General features: G+C 52.2%; 1 protein-coding gene across 2 annotated transcripts in view; it reads left to right on the top strand.

Moving 5' to 3' along the window:
* SP2 (Sp2 transcription factor) overlaps positions 1-14741 on the top strand; it is a 28219-nt gene that overhangs the window by 12111 nt on the left and 1367 nt on the right. The window contains exons 1-6 of one of the 2 annotated variants that reach the window (XM_045299759.1): positions 3943-3972; positions 6766-6842; positions 7542-8516; positions 12772-13084; positions 14128-14302; positions 14464-14657. In XM_045299759.1, coding sequence (XP_045155694.1) covers positions 3951-3972; positions 6766-6842; positions 7542-8516; positions 12772-13084; positions 14128-14302; positions 14464-14657 — 1756 coding nt within the window. In that variant the 5' untranslated portion in view covers positions 3943-3950. Of the gene's footprint in view, positions 1-3942; positions 3973-6765; positions 6843-7541; positions 8517-12771; positions 13085-14127; positions 14303-14463; positions 14658-14741 lie in introns of those variants that run through there. The other variant, XM_004707095.3, reaches the window with a different exon arrangement.

The raw sequence follows: 14741 nt of genomic DNA, 5'->3' as shown, positions 1-14741 counted from the left end.
AACCTGCCTCTCTTTGAATGGAGAAGTTAAGCACAGCCCTTACCCTAGTTGTGCCTTTTATTTATTTATTTAAATTTATTATTAATTGGGAGTTAATGCATATCTCATTCCATAGTTCAATCACGCCAAGCAGTATTGTACAATACTACCACAACCAGTTTCCAAACAGTCTTTGACATCGTCTCCCTTTCATTCCCACCCCACCCCCACCCCTAAAGCAACCCCCCAAATCCTCATTCTACTTGCTGTCCCAAATAGGTTCATCTGCATTTTAAATGTAAGGTTCCATATTAGTGGGATTGCAAAGTCCTTTTGATCAGAGTCTTGCAACATGTGTCCTGGCAGGCAGTAACTGGTAGATGGTGGTTTAAACTCTGCAGTTTAGTAAATCCTGCACTTACATTAAAACAAATAACCCACTACCACCAAAAGCGCCTGTGCTCACAGAACAGAAGACAGGGCCTAATACTGGTTCTCGTGGGAAGAAAACATAAAGCCCCCGTGATTGTCTGACTCAGCTCAGTGGGCGCCTCTTAGGCAGCCTAGAGGTGGGTGGCAGAAGCTATTGTAATCTTGGACGGGCTGCAAGACTCTGATCAAAAGAACTTGGAATCGCACTAAAATGGAACCTTACATTTACAAAGCTGGATGCTTTTTGTACGAACTATTGAGGCATCACAGAAATCCTGGAGGCCCTCCCTGTTTTCAGCGAGTGAGATGGGGACGCCCAGCTGATGGCCGTGGCCCGCAGCATTCTTGGTCAGGGCTGGAACCATGCTCTTGAACACCACACCTACCTGTGTTTGCAGAGCTCCGAACTCTTAAAAGCCACACCCGTGGTATGCTGCAAATTACCTTTGCCTTCCGGATCTTTGAACTGTCTCCCAAGTATGAGAAGTGGAGCTACTGTCACCAGATCAAACCCCAAACCCCAACTCACTGCCGTTGAGTTGAGGCCCGCTCACAGTGCCCCTGGGAGAGAGGAGAAAGCCTATGTCTCCCCTGGAGCAGCTGGGGGCTTGCCTCACCACTACACCACCTAGGCTCCTCCATCCCAAACTCAGGGGGACCCTATATGACAGGAGAGAACTGTCTTTTGTTAGTTTCTGAGACTAGAACTCCTTACGGGAGTAAAAAGGGCAGTCTTTCTCCCCAGGGGAATGAATGGCTGGTAGCTTCAAACTGCTAACCTGGTGATTAGGAACCCAACCCATAACCACTACGCCTCCAGGACTCCTCAGACTCCTCCCCAGGTTCCTCTAAGATCTGGGTGGTGGGTCAACATTTATAAAATGAAGTCGACTAGAACAATATTGAAATGTGAATCTCACGTGTGAGGGTAAATTTTGTTTCAGACAACTCACATAGCACAGGGCAGGGACAGTCCCTGTGCCTGTGTGTGGGTATTGCTGTAATATTTTTTATAACTGACTCACGTTCAAAATCATTTGACTGCCACTGCTGTAAAGGAGAAATGATTTTGGGCTGGCTTGCATTATTTTCATTATAATGCTATCATTTTACCTAATTGTGTGCAAACAAATCTATGTATTTGATTTCATAGTTCATAAATTTCATAGCTCCTGTGCCTATGAAATTAATAGGTTACAGAAGGACCAGAAAGCCAGTAAAATCCCTGCCTGCATCACTGCTGCAGGAAAGAGGAAGCTTTACTGAACCCAAATTGCTGCTTTCAGCGTGAGAGTGGCTGGCTTGACACTTTGGGGTCTTGAGTTCCACAAGCCCACCCTGCAGTGTGCGCGGCCCGATGCTGCCGCCCTCGCAGGACTTCACGCTGCAGATGTCCTCGTGTCTGAATTGTGAGGGCCATGGCGTCGGTCCTGACTCCTAGCGCCCTGTATGCAGCAGAAGGAAACACTGCCCAGTGTTGTGCCAGTTTCACGGTCATTACCATGTCCGGCCCATCATTGCAGCCATTATGCTAGTCCATCTCCCTAAGGGTCGTCCTCTTTTGTCCTCACCTCCCACTTTACCACACCCAATACCAGAGTGAGTGTGGCAGTCAGCAGATGAGGCCTGGAGACACAGAGAGTATAAAGTTCACTTTTTACAAGTTGATCATCAAAATGAAATGGAAATCCTGTTGGAGAAAGCATCAGACCCCGAGGAGAAGCCTATGGAGGCAGGGGCCCTGGCGCTCACTCATGGGTGACACATACTGGCTGGCACTGCAGCGGGGACTCCCGGCAGTGGACCTCGTGCCACTTAGGGAAGGTACACTCAGCTCACCCTTTTCCTTGACTTCTTGTTCACAGGATCAGTAGGAAATTCTAGTCAGGTGCCTTATTGAATAAACATGTCTAGCGCATGCCGTTGCCCCTGTCTGAACCCCTATAAAGACTGAGGCTTGTCCCTGCCCTTCCTTCCCTGAGCAATTGCCATACTGTTGTTGGGCCTGGCTGGGGATCAGTGCTGTGGTAGTTCGGGATCTGCATAAAAGATCTGGCTCATGTCCCCGGAGTCACTCCTGTCTGGGATGTGGTTTGCTGGGGCTCAGAGCCTGAGACCAGTAAGGCATTGGCATGCCCTCTTAGCAGCCCATTGCCTGTCCTGACTTCAGTTCCCCTGAATTACCTTTTCTTTCCCTTCTCCCACATAAGAATAATGTTCCTGGAGAGGCCAGAAACCGAATGGGGATGGCTTGGCTTTCTCTGGCCTCTCTCTCTCTCTCTCTCTCTCTCTCTCCCTCTCCTCCCCGATGCCCAGCTCACCCCTCCCTGGCTCTTGTTGAGCCCGGTGAGCTTGGTTTCTGCGTTGGAGGCCCTTTCGGTGAACTTTAGTATTTGTCAAACTTTCTTTGTGTTTAAATGCCTGGACCTTTCTTAGCCTGGACCTCTGTGGCTCTCTAACACAGGACCTATTAAAAATCGAGTTTCTAGTCCCAAACAAGTCTGTCTTGGAGGCAGTACAGCCAGATGTCGGCTCTCAGACTTCAGACGTGTTGTCCAGAGAGACCCGTCCCTGGAGAAGGACAGCATGCTTGGTAAAGTAGTGGGGCAGCGACAGAGAGCGGGCCTGCGACATGACGGAGTGACACCATGGCAGCGCCTGTGGGCTTAACCATCAGGACAGCTGTGAAGATGGTGCAGGCCTGGGAGGAGAGCTGGAATCAACTTGGCGGCATCTGAAAAGTCCCAGGCCACACCGCCTCCCCCAGCTGAACGACCAGCGAGCTTTAGAAGCCGCCCATTGGAAACGACGGAAATCGGGCCTCGTTTGTGTGTGTGGTTGCTGCTTCCTCGTAGTCAACAGGAATGATTCGCAATCTTCACTTGGGGTGTCTTACTCCTGAGTCCTTTTGCCTTTTATTTTTGGCCTACAAAATCACGCACCCCCTTATTAAACCAAACGACCAAAATGGGATGCTGACGTTTCTCAACATCGCCTCCATCTAGGTCGGTACACATCTTCAGTTTTAATGACAACACCCTTTCTGCCGCATTTCTTTACTCTTGAAATTTACTTGACTTCCTCTTCATTTAGAGGTTCTGTGACCACACTGTTGCCTCTTTTTATTTTGTGACTGTCGTCATTACACATACGTGTTTCTGGTTCCCTGTTTTCAGTCTTGTATATTGTTTTACTTTGAATACTGTTAGCTCTGCTAATTTCTGGGTGGTGGGGTCTGTGTATTAATCTCCGATTCTTGTCTGCAGTTGGTTCTTTGTCCACAGAGCGCCCGTCAGTTTTTGTTTGGGTAAGGTTGGGCTGGCTTTTACAGATTCCTTTCATTTCTGTTTATCTGGAAATGTCTGCCTGACCCAAACCCTGATATTTTCAGTTACCTCATAGGCGTGTGAAAGTTGGACAATGAATAAGGAAGACTGCAGGAAAATTGATGCTTTGAATTGACGGTGCTGTCAGAGAATATTGAAAGTACCGTGGACTGCCAGAGGAACAAACAGATCTGTCTTGGAAAGTCAGTCAGAATGCTCCTTGGAAGCAAAGATGGTGAGACTTCATTTCATGTACTTTGAACATCCTATCAGGAGGGACCAGTCCCTGGAGAAGGACAGCATCATCGTAAAGTCGAGGGTCAGGGAAAAAGAGGAAACCCCTCCACAAGCTGGCTGAACGCAGTGGCCTCCCCAGCAGTCGTTATGGAGGGCACAGATCAGGCAGTGGCTGGTCTGTTGTACACAGGGTCGCTAGCCATGGGTCAGGTGGGATAGGGGAAAATGAGAAAAATTCAAAAACTAACAAAATAATAAAGAAGTGGGGGCTAGCAGGCAAACAACAGCAAGGAAATAAATTTTATACTCGAAAGGAAAATAAAAAGAAAAAAGTTTACTAAATCTAAAAGGGGGAAGAAAAGAGAATAAAGAAAAAACTAAGAAAAGAGAAAGAGGAAGAGAGAAACAGATGAAAGGAAAAAGAGAAGATAAAAAGGGAAACCAAACCAAACCGTTGAAATGGGGCAGGGCAACTCCGTGTCGCAGGAGGGTGAGGGCCTGCGCTGCCTGCTGGCCCCGCTGTTTGTGCGGGCTCAGCTGGTGACCGAGTTCAGGGTGCTTGTTTTGAGAAGGAACACTGGGGCCCAGAGCAAGGGGGGTGGTGGTGGTGGAGTATAGAATAAGGTGGGTAGATAGGGCATTTTTGCCCATCCGGTGGCGGCCAGGGCCCTGGCTCTGTGTGTTCTGCTGGTCTGATGAGGCAAGAGTGGACATGCCTCCGGATGTGGGGGTGTAGCCAGGAGCCCAATTTGCAAAGGCACAGCCCCAACCACAGGCAGAGTAGGGGCTGTGTGACAGGTAGGGTCACTCGCCACTGGGGGAGTGAGGTTAGGGTCACCAGGAGAGTGGGGTGGGGTGGGACAAGGGCAGGTCCCACCTTTCTCTTCGTCAGCCACTGATGTGTGTGTGTGTGTGTGTGCCGCCGCTGCCGCCTTAGTCACATGCTACTGAAGGCTCCCCTGCATGATGCTAGCCACAGTCCACCTGCCTGCCTCCTCTCATCACTCTAACTCAGCCTCATCTTCTAGGCTGTATTTGGTCCACTTCTCTGCCCCTTTCTCCGGAGCTCAGAGGTCCAGAATTATCATCTACATCTGTTTCATTGGGTCTCTTGTGTCTTTGTTGTGGAGGGTCTGTGTGGCCTGTCTACCCAGTTGGCCATCTTGCTGGAAGTCCCTTTTGCTTCTCTGAGGGGATGAGGTCCTACCTCTTCTCCATACGTCCTCAAGTCTACTTTCCAAAAGCTCACGGTCAGGAGGCTGTCCCAGCTGCTTGCTCCCCGCGTCTCTGCACCCCCATTGTACTCAGCTCTTCCTTTGGGCTCAGACTGAAGTGCCGAGTAGGGCCTTCCTCCATCGCCCCCTCCTCCTTAGTCCCCGTTACTGGAAAATAAAAGCATACTAGTGTTCTATCACCCAGAGGTAATGGCTTTTAACGTTTTTCTTCTTTTTCCTACTCAGCTATAGTAATTTTTTCAGATATTAACAATGTAAATCTGTTACATGAGCTCAAAAGAGCTCATGATTGAGATGGTTTAACATAAACATTAAAATTTTTTTTCTCATAGACAGATTTTAATCCTTTGAAAAATTTGCTCATTTTGAAAATGATGGTGGCAACATATGTACAAATGTGCTTGATAAAATTGATGTATAGATTGTTATAAGAGCCCCCAATAACACGATTTGTAAACAAAAAAAACCAAAAATTTGCTTGAGTTAAAAAGATGAAAATTCATTAACAGCTACCAATTTTAGGAATGTATACCATGAGGTTAATAGTGCAATGACAGACATTGTATAAGATAAATATGGAAGGTTTAAGGACCCTGTGCTTATATACGCTGCAATAGATGCTTTTTATTTCAAACTTAGTAATTTTTAAATGTTTTTGTACTTACCCATCCTCAACTATATATATATGTATGTGTATATATATATATATATGTTATTTTTGGAGGGGAGGGGGGTTAGGTTGATACATTCAGCCTTTATTATAAATCTCCATGGGGGGTGGGCACCTCCAGGGAGGTGTCTTTGGGTTCAACCTTTGAACCTTGGGCACCCACGCCCCCAGCTAGGTGGAGCTGCTTCTTGTCAGAGGCCAGGTCCCAGGGTGAGAGTCCCTAGAGGAGGTCCTCACGTACCCTTGCAGGGATGTGGGTGATCCTCTGGGCACCAACCAGTCCCCGCCCTCAGCTGTGGTCATGCATGGACATCCAGACACACTGCAAAGCCTTGGCTGGGTGTCCTTTCAGTTCCGTTTGGCCCTTGGCCCTAGCTAGTCTGGGCGCTACGATGAGGCCATACTTTTGGCCCAGAGTACAAGTGCAAATTCACGTAAAGAGATTATCCACGGCCTGTGCAGGAGACTGAGCACAACACCCCCAGGACCTCTGAGTGGAGCCGATGGGCCTGGTCAGGAATCCTGCAGGGCCGCGCGCTGCCTCTCCTGGGCCACGGGCAGCTGGCTGCGGAGGGAGTGCATAGGACAATGAGTGTGAGCTAGAAGATGGGCTCCCCAGCCCACTCTGGGGGGTTCAGTCTAGCTAGGGAGAGTCGGCAGTGGGCAGCAGACAGGGCTTAGTTGGGTGGCATGGCTTCGTTACAGAAGACAGCCGTGGTAGCTTCATCTCATCGCAGATGTTTGGGCGGTGGAGGGGACCTTCTGCTGAACGAACGAGGCCTGTGGCTGAACTAGCCTGGGCTTGTGCCCCCCGAGAAGAAACTCAGGGGCATGGGACTCAGTTCTGGCAGCGTCTTGGGGCTAACTCCATTTCTGTTTCCAACAGATCCACACACCAGCATGGCTGCCACTGCCGCTGTCAGCCCCAGTGACTACCTGCAGCCCGCTGCCCCCACCACCCAGGTGAGCAGGGGGGAGGCATGATGGCTGGGTGCTGCGCCCACCCAGAGGGACTCATAGGGGCTTGAACTGAAAACACTTTATTCGCCCTGCCCTCCTGGCTGAAGACCCTCAGATATGAGCCCAGGGAAGGGTCAGCTGTCTAAGACACCCTGACCATTTACCTAAGCAATCCTAGTTGAGTCAGAGGATAAACCAAGATTAAACTCCAGTGTCCTGCCACCACAGCCCACTGTCCATAAAAAACAATTTAAAAATTGAGGCAGTATGCCCAGACCCCGGAGCTCCTGTCATTGGGCCTGCCAGAAATGGCCCTCTCAAGTCCATAAACTCATGGACAAAGCACTGAAAACCACTTTCCCGACGTGGTGGATCTCCCGTGCCCCTCCCCCATCCCCACCTTAGTCTGGAGTGGGCTCACGGAACTCGGTCCAAGAAAGCTCAAAGCCCGGCCGGGACGGTTCTGTGCTCCTGTCAGGAACCTCATCGCTGCGGAGTCAGTCAGTGGTCAGTTCAGACTGGAGTGCCTTCCTGATCAGGGGCATCCCACCCTTTCTCCCTGGAAAAGCCAGCCGGGAGTGGGAGACCGGAGCCACTCCCTGGGGGATACCAGGAAGGAGCAGAGAGGGGAGCAGCCGAGAGGGGTGGTGGGGACGGTAGGCCTTGTGGTGGTCTCACTCCTTGTCTCCGCTCCGTTTGCAGGACTCCCAGCCTTCTCCTCTAGCCCTGCTTGCGGCAACATGTAGCAAAATTGGCCCCCCGGCTGTTGAAGCTGCTGTGACCCCGCCCGCTCCGCCCCAGCCCACACCTCGGAAACTCGTTCCTATCAAACCTGCCCCTTTCCCGCTCAGTCTCGGCAAGAATAGCTTTGGAATCTTGTCTTCCAAAGGAAACATACTTCAGATTCAGGGGTCCCAGCTGAGCACGTCCTATCCCGGAGGGCAGCTGGTGTTTGCGATCCAGAACCCCGGCATGCTCAACAAGGGGAGCCGCTCCAGTGCCAGCATCCAGTACCAGGCCGTCCCCCAGATCCAGGCAAGCAGTTCCCCGACCATCCAAGTGCAGCCCAGTCTCACCAACCAGATCCAGATCATCCCTGGTACCAACCAAGCCATCATCACCCCCTCACCGTCCAGCCACAAGCCCGTCCCCATCAAGCCGGCCCCCGTCCAGAAGTCCAGCACGGTCACCACCCCCGTGCCGAGCGGAGCCAACGTGGTGAAGCTGACGGGTGGGGGCAGCAACGTGACATTGACTCTGCCGGTCAACAACCTTGTGAACACCAGTGACCCCGGAGCCACGGCCCAGCTCCTCACAGAGAGCCCTCCCACCCCGCTGTCCAAGACAAACAAGAAAGCTCGGAAGAAGAGCCTTTCGGCCTCCCAGGCCCCCGTGGCCGTGGCGGAGCAGGTGGAGACGGTGCTGATCGAGACCACGGCAGACAACATCATCCAGGCCGGAAACAACCTGCTCATCGTGCAGAGCCCTGGGGCCGGCCAGCCGGCCGTGGTCCAGCAGGTCCAGGTGGTTCCCCCCAAGGCTGAGCAGCAGCAGGTGGTGCAGATCCCCCAGCAGGCCCTGCGGGTGGTGCAGGCAGCCTCCGCCACCCTCCCCACAGTGCCCCAGAAGCCCTCCCAGAACTTTCAGATCCAGGCGGCTGAGCAGACGCCTACTCAGGTACCATACCGCCCTCCGCGCCTTCCTCCTCCCCTCAGCACTATGCATGGCTTCTGTGCTGGCGTCCCCACTTGACCTTTGGTCAGAGAGCAGGCGACACACAGGTCGATCTGGGCTGGCTTTTTCTTTATACGAGCCTTTTATTGGGTGGGCAGGTACATACCGGTACTTTTTAGTCATAATTGCAAGAACAAAAACAGTACAAGTCAGAAGCAAGGAATTTGATGTAAAGTAAGAAACTTAATGAGACGGAAATACTGATCAATGGTAACAAGAAGAAATAGGACAAGGCAGCCTAGCATTACTGCAGCCTTTTAGATGGGATCATTTTCATCCTGGCTTTTTATGACGTGCTCCAACCCTCTGGCCTCCCTCTGGCTCTGAGAGGCAGGTTGTATCCCTTTGCGCCTGCCTGTTGGGCTGTGCCCTGGGGGCAGGTGGAAACCCCAGAGTCTGCACATTCTCTTTGGACCTGAATGACAACTCACATTCTGACTTCAAACCCCACACTGCTCATTTTCCCACCTTAACTCTGTGTCTCAGGTGTGGCTGGTGATACAGTGGAAATTGTAAGCAGGGATCAGAGAGAGAGAGAGAGGCTAAATATATATATGTGTGTGTGTGTGTGTGTGTATCCGTATGTATGTATGTATAGATGCATACATACAATTGAGTTCATCATCTAGCTGCATAGAGAGGGCCCAGTTGTCTAGACAGAAGCTTTGCAGTGAATGAGGGCGGGAAATTGTATGTCCCCTGGGTGAAGATGGGCCTTTGGATTTGGGCTGCAGGAGTGGAAGTCAGGCGGGAGGAAGTCGTATGCCTTTTCCTTGTGGCTCTTTCACTGCCCTAGTGGTGTAGTGATTATGTGGTGGGCTGCTAGATTCAAAGCCAGCAGTTCAAACCCACTAGCTCCTCTGTGGGAGAAAGACGAGGCTGTCTGCTCATGTCAGGATTTACAGCCTCCGAAATGCTAGGGAGTTCTATTCTGCCCTCTACAGAGGGGGTATGATGGGTAGGAGTCGACTTGATGGCTGTGTGTGTGTCACTTATAGTATTACCAAGTGATGTTCTTCACATCGTTTCTTGTCCCAGCATCTGTGAGCTCCATTACCAGGCCTACCTTAAGGGGGCAGCGCCTCCCTTCACTGAGCCCCCAGCTCCTGAGGTTGGTGGGGGCAGGACTGAGCCTGAGTCCTCCCAAGCAAGTAAGCATAGATGTGCAGACACAGTTAAACATTTTTCTTGAACAACTAGAGTAGGCTACCCTTTTTTTTTTTTTTAAAGTATGCTATCCTTACACACACACACACCCCATTGCCAGTGAGCCCCTTCTGACTCCTGGCCACCCTGCCTGGCAGCGTGAACGTGCTTCATGGGGTCCTCCAGGCTGCATCTTCACAGACGCAAGATGGCCTCATCTGTCTCCCGAGGAGTCGCTGCAAGCTGGACACCACCTCCGATCTCTGTAGGTGTTATTAGCTATACAGCTGGGAACCTACTCACCGTATAGTAAGCTGCTTCCGGTCTTCCAACTAAGTAAATTCCCCAAAGTGAGCCAAAGAATAGCATACCTTTTTAAAAAGTATCTGTATTAGAAGTTAGTATGCTACAGCTCACAGGTCCAATCCATGTTTGAAGTAAAGTTGTGTCTGAACACAGCCATGCCATATTTGCTTGTGTACTGTCTACAGCTAGGGCTACATTAGTGATACAGTGGCAGAATTGAGTAGTTACAATAAAGCCTAAAATATTTACTCTCTCGCCCTTTACCAAAGCTTGCCAGCAGTCCCTGAGAACAAAAGAAGTTCTAGGAACAGAAGCTTCCAATAGAGAAAATACCAAGGATTTGCAGAAGGGGCACATGCTAGAAAACTAGGGAGATTTGTCTGTTTACTAAGAGGTGACATGAGCTTTGTTTGATTTCTCAGAAACACAGGTCTAAATAATCCGACTTAAAACTAACCCCAATCAAAAGCACAGCAAGCCTTTGGGGTGGGGGTTTACAGCAAATCTGTTCCCCCGAATCACTTCAGTACCTGCAAATGCTTTCCAGAAAGTACCTCGTTCCTGCACTATAGCCACACAGCCATCCTCCCGGCCAGGTGAGGGTGAGTGATGAAGCTTCATCAGATTCAGGTGCCCCCCCTTGTTCCAGGACCCCATTAGCGCCCAAGCACTGACCTAGCTCACACAGTGCACTTGGTCGTCCTTTCTTCCTGGGTCTGGAACAGTCGCCCAGACTTGCCTTGCCTCTCGGGAGCGTGACCCGGGAAGCTGAGGCCCGCTGTTCTGCGGCATGTTCTGTAGTTCAGGTTTGTGTGATGTTTCTTGGCATTCAGTGCAGGGGATCCACGTTGTTGTTCTTTGTTTTTTTTGGCAGAAACATCACAAAGTGATGCTGTGTTCTGAGACCTAAAGAGAGGGCCGTGACTTCCGGCTGTGCCTGACTGGTCAGGAGGAAAGTGCCTGACAGGTTTCTGTAGCACCAAGTTACTTTATTTCTCTTTGTAGTTAATAAGTATTTATTTTGTGGAGAGATACTTTGAGAGGAGGTAAACATCCCATTCCTCACAGGCTTGTTTTAGTAGCTTAGTTTTATCATGGTATCACTCAGCTGTAACAGTTCAGATTCCCTGCAAGGATGAAGCCCCAGAAGAAAGGCCTGGGGTGGGGTGTAGGTGGGGTGGGGGCGGGGGGGCAGGACAGACCCTGTGGAGTGCAGTTCTCCTCTGAAACAGAGGGGCACACAATGAGTTCAGAATCGATTGCACTTTTGAGAGCAACTAGGTATTTTACTATGAGTGTACTTTTTCAAATGACCTTTCTGTCCGAGAGTAATTTTAGATGGTCCTGTACCTCTTACATGACCGTGGGACATGTTTCCTAAAGAAAAACACACACTACACTGGTGCATTCATTCTTGACAGAATTCCAGACTGCATTTGGACTTGACCTATGTCCCCATTTATGGCCTATTTTAGGGCCCATCCCGTCCCGGGGACCACGATATCAAGTCTTCCTCCATCCCCTCTGGCGTGTGGTCTTTTCTCAGTCATGCCTTTTCACACACGACCTTTTGCCAATCTGGAGGCGGATGCCCAGCTGTCCTGCAAAATGCCCTCCAGTCTGAGTTTGTCTGGTGTTTTCTTCTGACTAGACTGGACCCAGGGGTTTGGGGGAAACTCATTACAGAAGCAATTGCCCTTTTCTCGATGTTACTGTTGGAATACACGATACCCCTGGTGAGGTGCCATGGGTTCTTCTACTGTACAATGACTCCTTTCCCCTTTCGTACTGCGTTTTTTGACGGTGAGTCACCAGGTCTAGCCCACCCTCAGGGGTAGGGGTGGGAAGTAAGCCCCAGGCCCTGCGAGGCTGAGCAGCTACAGATGTTGGGATTCTTCTGTAGGGAAGGTTTGCCCCCACCCCATTGATGTACTTATTCAGTCGGTTCTTTCTAGCAGTGGGGAGTGATGGGACAGTATTTATTTTGTTGCTTAAGAGATTTCTAGCTCTGGCCACCGAGGTCTGTCTTCCAGGCTGGCTCTTCTGTCTTCTCAGCGGACTCCCCTGCCTTCAGCCACTGGTACCTTTTTTGAGAAATTCCTACTCAGACCCATTACTCGTTTCTCCCTTTTAGTGAGTTAGATGTCTTGATTTTACTGCTGAGCTGTGAGAATGCTCTAGGTGCTCGCCACAGACAGGGCAAGCGGCAAGTTCTCCTCGTTGCAGCCCGTCTTCTATTTGATGGAGCCTCGTGTCTGGCTTGTGTGGCTTGTACTTTGGGTGCCGTGACTAAGAATTCCTGCCAGATCCAAAGGCAACGCCTTCAAGTTCGACGGCCGTTTTCCTCCTGCAGCCTCACTGTCTTAGCTCCCTACCTTTACTCTCTGCCACTTTGAATTGGGAAATTTTATTTCTCGTGCATTAGTGGCTCTTTGAAGGATGAATAGAGCTGAACCAGTTGTCGTTTGCTGGTCGTCAGAAAGTTCTCTTTTTCCACGCTACATAAATGCATTTCAAGTCAGGAGTTCTCTTTACACGCTACGTAAATGAAATGTTTGGTTTCAAACCAGCAGTCAGCATTTTCCAGCTTAGTGTGGGATTGCCGCCAGTCCTGTGTTGAACATCGACAGGGCAGGGTGTAAATACAGGGTTAGGCCAGTTGACAAAGAGACTTGGGCTGACAGAGGTCCCCAGTTCCCAGAAGGTCTGGGGCTGGGCTCTGACTGTTCCCTCTGGCTCCTTCCAGGTCTACATCCGCACGCCGTCCGGTGAGGTACAGACGGTCCTTGTCCAGGACAGCCCCCCAGCCACAGCTGTGACCACCTCCACCACCACCGGTAACAGCCCCGTGGCCCGGGCTCCCCACATCAGTGGGAGCAGCAAAAAGCATTCAGCTGCCATCCTCCGAAAAGAGCGGCCCCTGCCAAAGATCGCTCCTGCCGGGAGCATCATCAGCCTGAACGCGGCCCAGCTGGCAGCCGCCGCCCAGGCCATGCAGACCATTAACATCAACGGCGTCCAGGTGCAGGGCGTGCCTGTCACCATCACCAATACCGGCGGTAAGGAGACACTCTTGCCACCAAGTGTGGGCCCCGTGCCCAGCCCCCACTGTGGGCACCTCGCTGGTCCTCCTCTTCCTTGTCTGGCCCCTTCCCATCCCTTTGGTCCCGACAGTAGCCCTGTAGGAGCGCGCACCAGGCAAGTGCTGCTCCCGTCTCACAGCAGAAGGCTGGACTGTGATGGAGCCAGTGTCCTGGGCTGCAGCGCACGTCCAGATGGACGGGGACACAGGGTCAGGGCCAACGGCGTCCACCAGGCTCAGGAGGGCTTCCTGGGAAGAAGCTCGAGTTAAGGGTGGCGGGGGGCTTGTGCTGCACCCCGGTTCAGTGGAGTCACACTGAGGGCAGCCCTGCAGGGAAGAGGAGGCATGCTCCTCCCTCCCGCGGCAATCTGCTGCTGCCCGCTTCCCCTGGGCAAAGGGTGCCATCCAGCTGGTGGCTCCCGGAGCACCCTTTCTCTGTCGTGAGTGAACTCACTGCCCTTCCTTCTGCTGCCTCCGCTGAGGTGACGTCACGCCCCTCAGAGAGGACAGGCTCCTCTTCTGTAAGGAGCTCAAGGGACTCAGGGCCTAAGGGTCCGCCCAGAGGGTCGGGGATGCGTCCTTGCTTTGAAGGACCTTACACATAGGTGTCACCCTAGAGGACACAGGCTACTCCACTCTTCACCCCAAAGCTAGACAGCTTTACGTTTGTCAGAAACCCCCAGAGGCCTTCCCGAGAGCAGAGTTGGTATCTCCCACAGACTGAGGACAACCCACTGGGGTACCCTTGGGAGGCCACTTCTGCCTGCGGCCTTTAGGGGGCAGGGCGTTGCCTCTGGTCGACGGCCTGCTCGAGATCCCAGTTCTCCCACTTGCTTGAATGTGAGCCTTGGGGAGAAGAGCTCCTCTCTCTCTCTCTCTCTGGTGGGGCTTGACGTCCATCCATAGAAAGCTAGCTGGCAAGCGTTAACTGCTATCATCCTGTATCGTCCTGTCATGCGCTGAAGGGGAGAGGGGTCTGCAGCACCGGGTTCACTCTGGGCTTCCTCCCCTGCCCCACAGGGCAGCAGCAGCTGACTGTGCAGAACGTCTCTGGGAACAACCTGACCATCAGCGGGCTGAGCCCCACCCAGATCCAGCTGCAGATGGAGCAGGCCCTGGCCGGGGAGGCTCCCCCCGGAGAGAAGCGCCGCCGCATGGCCTGCACGTGCCCCAACTGCAAAGACGGGGAGAAGAGGTGGGTGGGCAGACGGCCCCTTCTTGGGCCAGCTGCCAGGGCAGCCCCTCCTGCCATCTCCCCCTGCTCCCCGACCTAGCCTCCCAGCCTCCCTCCCTCCTGGGCCTCTCCCCATCCCTCTCTCCTCATCCGTTCCTCTCGCCCCCTCCTTCCCCGGCCAGGTCTGGCGAGCAGGGCAAGAAGAAGCACGTGTGCCACATCCCTGACTGCGGCAAAACGTTCCGCAAGACGTCTCTGCTGCGTGCGCACGTGCGCCTGCACACTGGCGAGCGGCCCTTCGTCTGCAACTGGTTCTTCTGTGGAAAGAGGTTCACTCGGAGCGACGAGTTACAGAGGCACGCCCGCACGCACACAGGTCAGTGCCCCCCAGCCTGCTGCAGAACTGCGACATGGAGCTACTCCAGGCCGCCGCAGGCCTGTGGCCTCCAAGGAGGGGCAG

Source organism: Echinops telfairi, unplaced genomic scaffold, assembly GCF_000313985.2.
Source record: "Echinops telfairi isolate 266 unplaced genomic scaffold, ASM31398v2 ScPeMD7_7458;HRSCAF=8496, whole genome shotgun sequence".
Taxonomy (NCBI): domain Eukaryota; kingdom Metazoa; phylum Chordata; class Mammalia; order Afrosoricida; family Tenrecidae; genus Echinops; species Echinops telfairi.
This window is presented reverse-complemented; position numbering and strand designations above follow the sequence as displayed.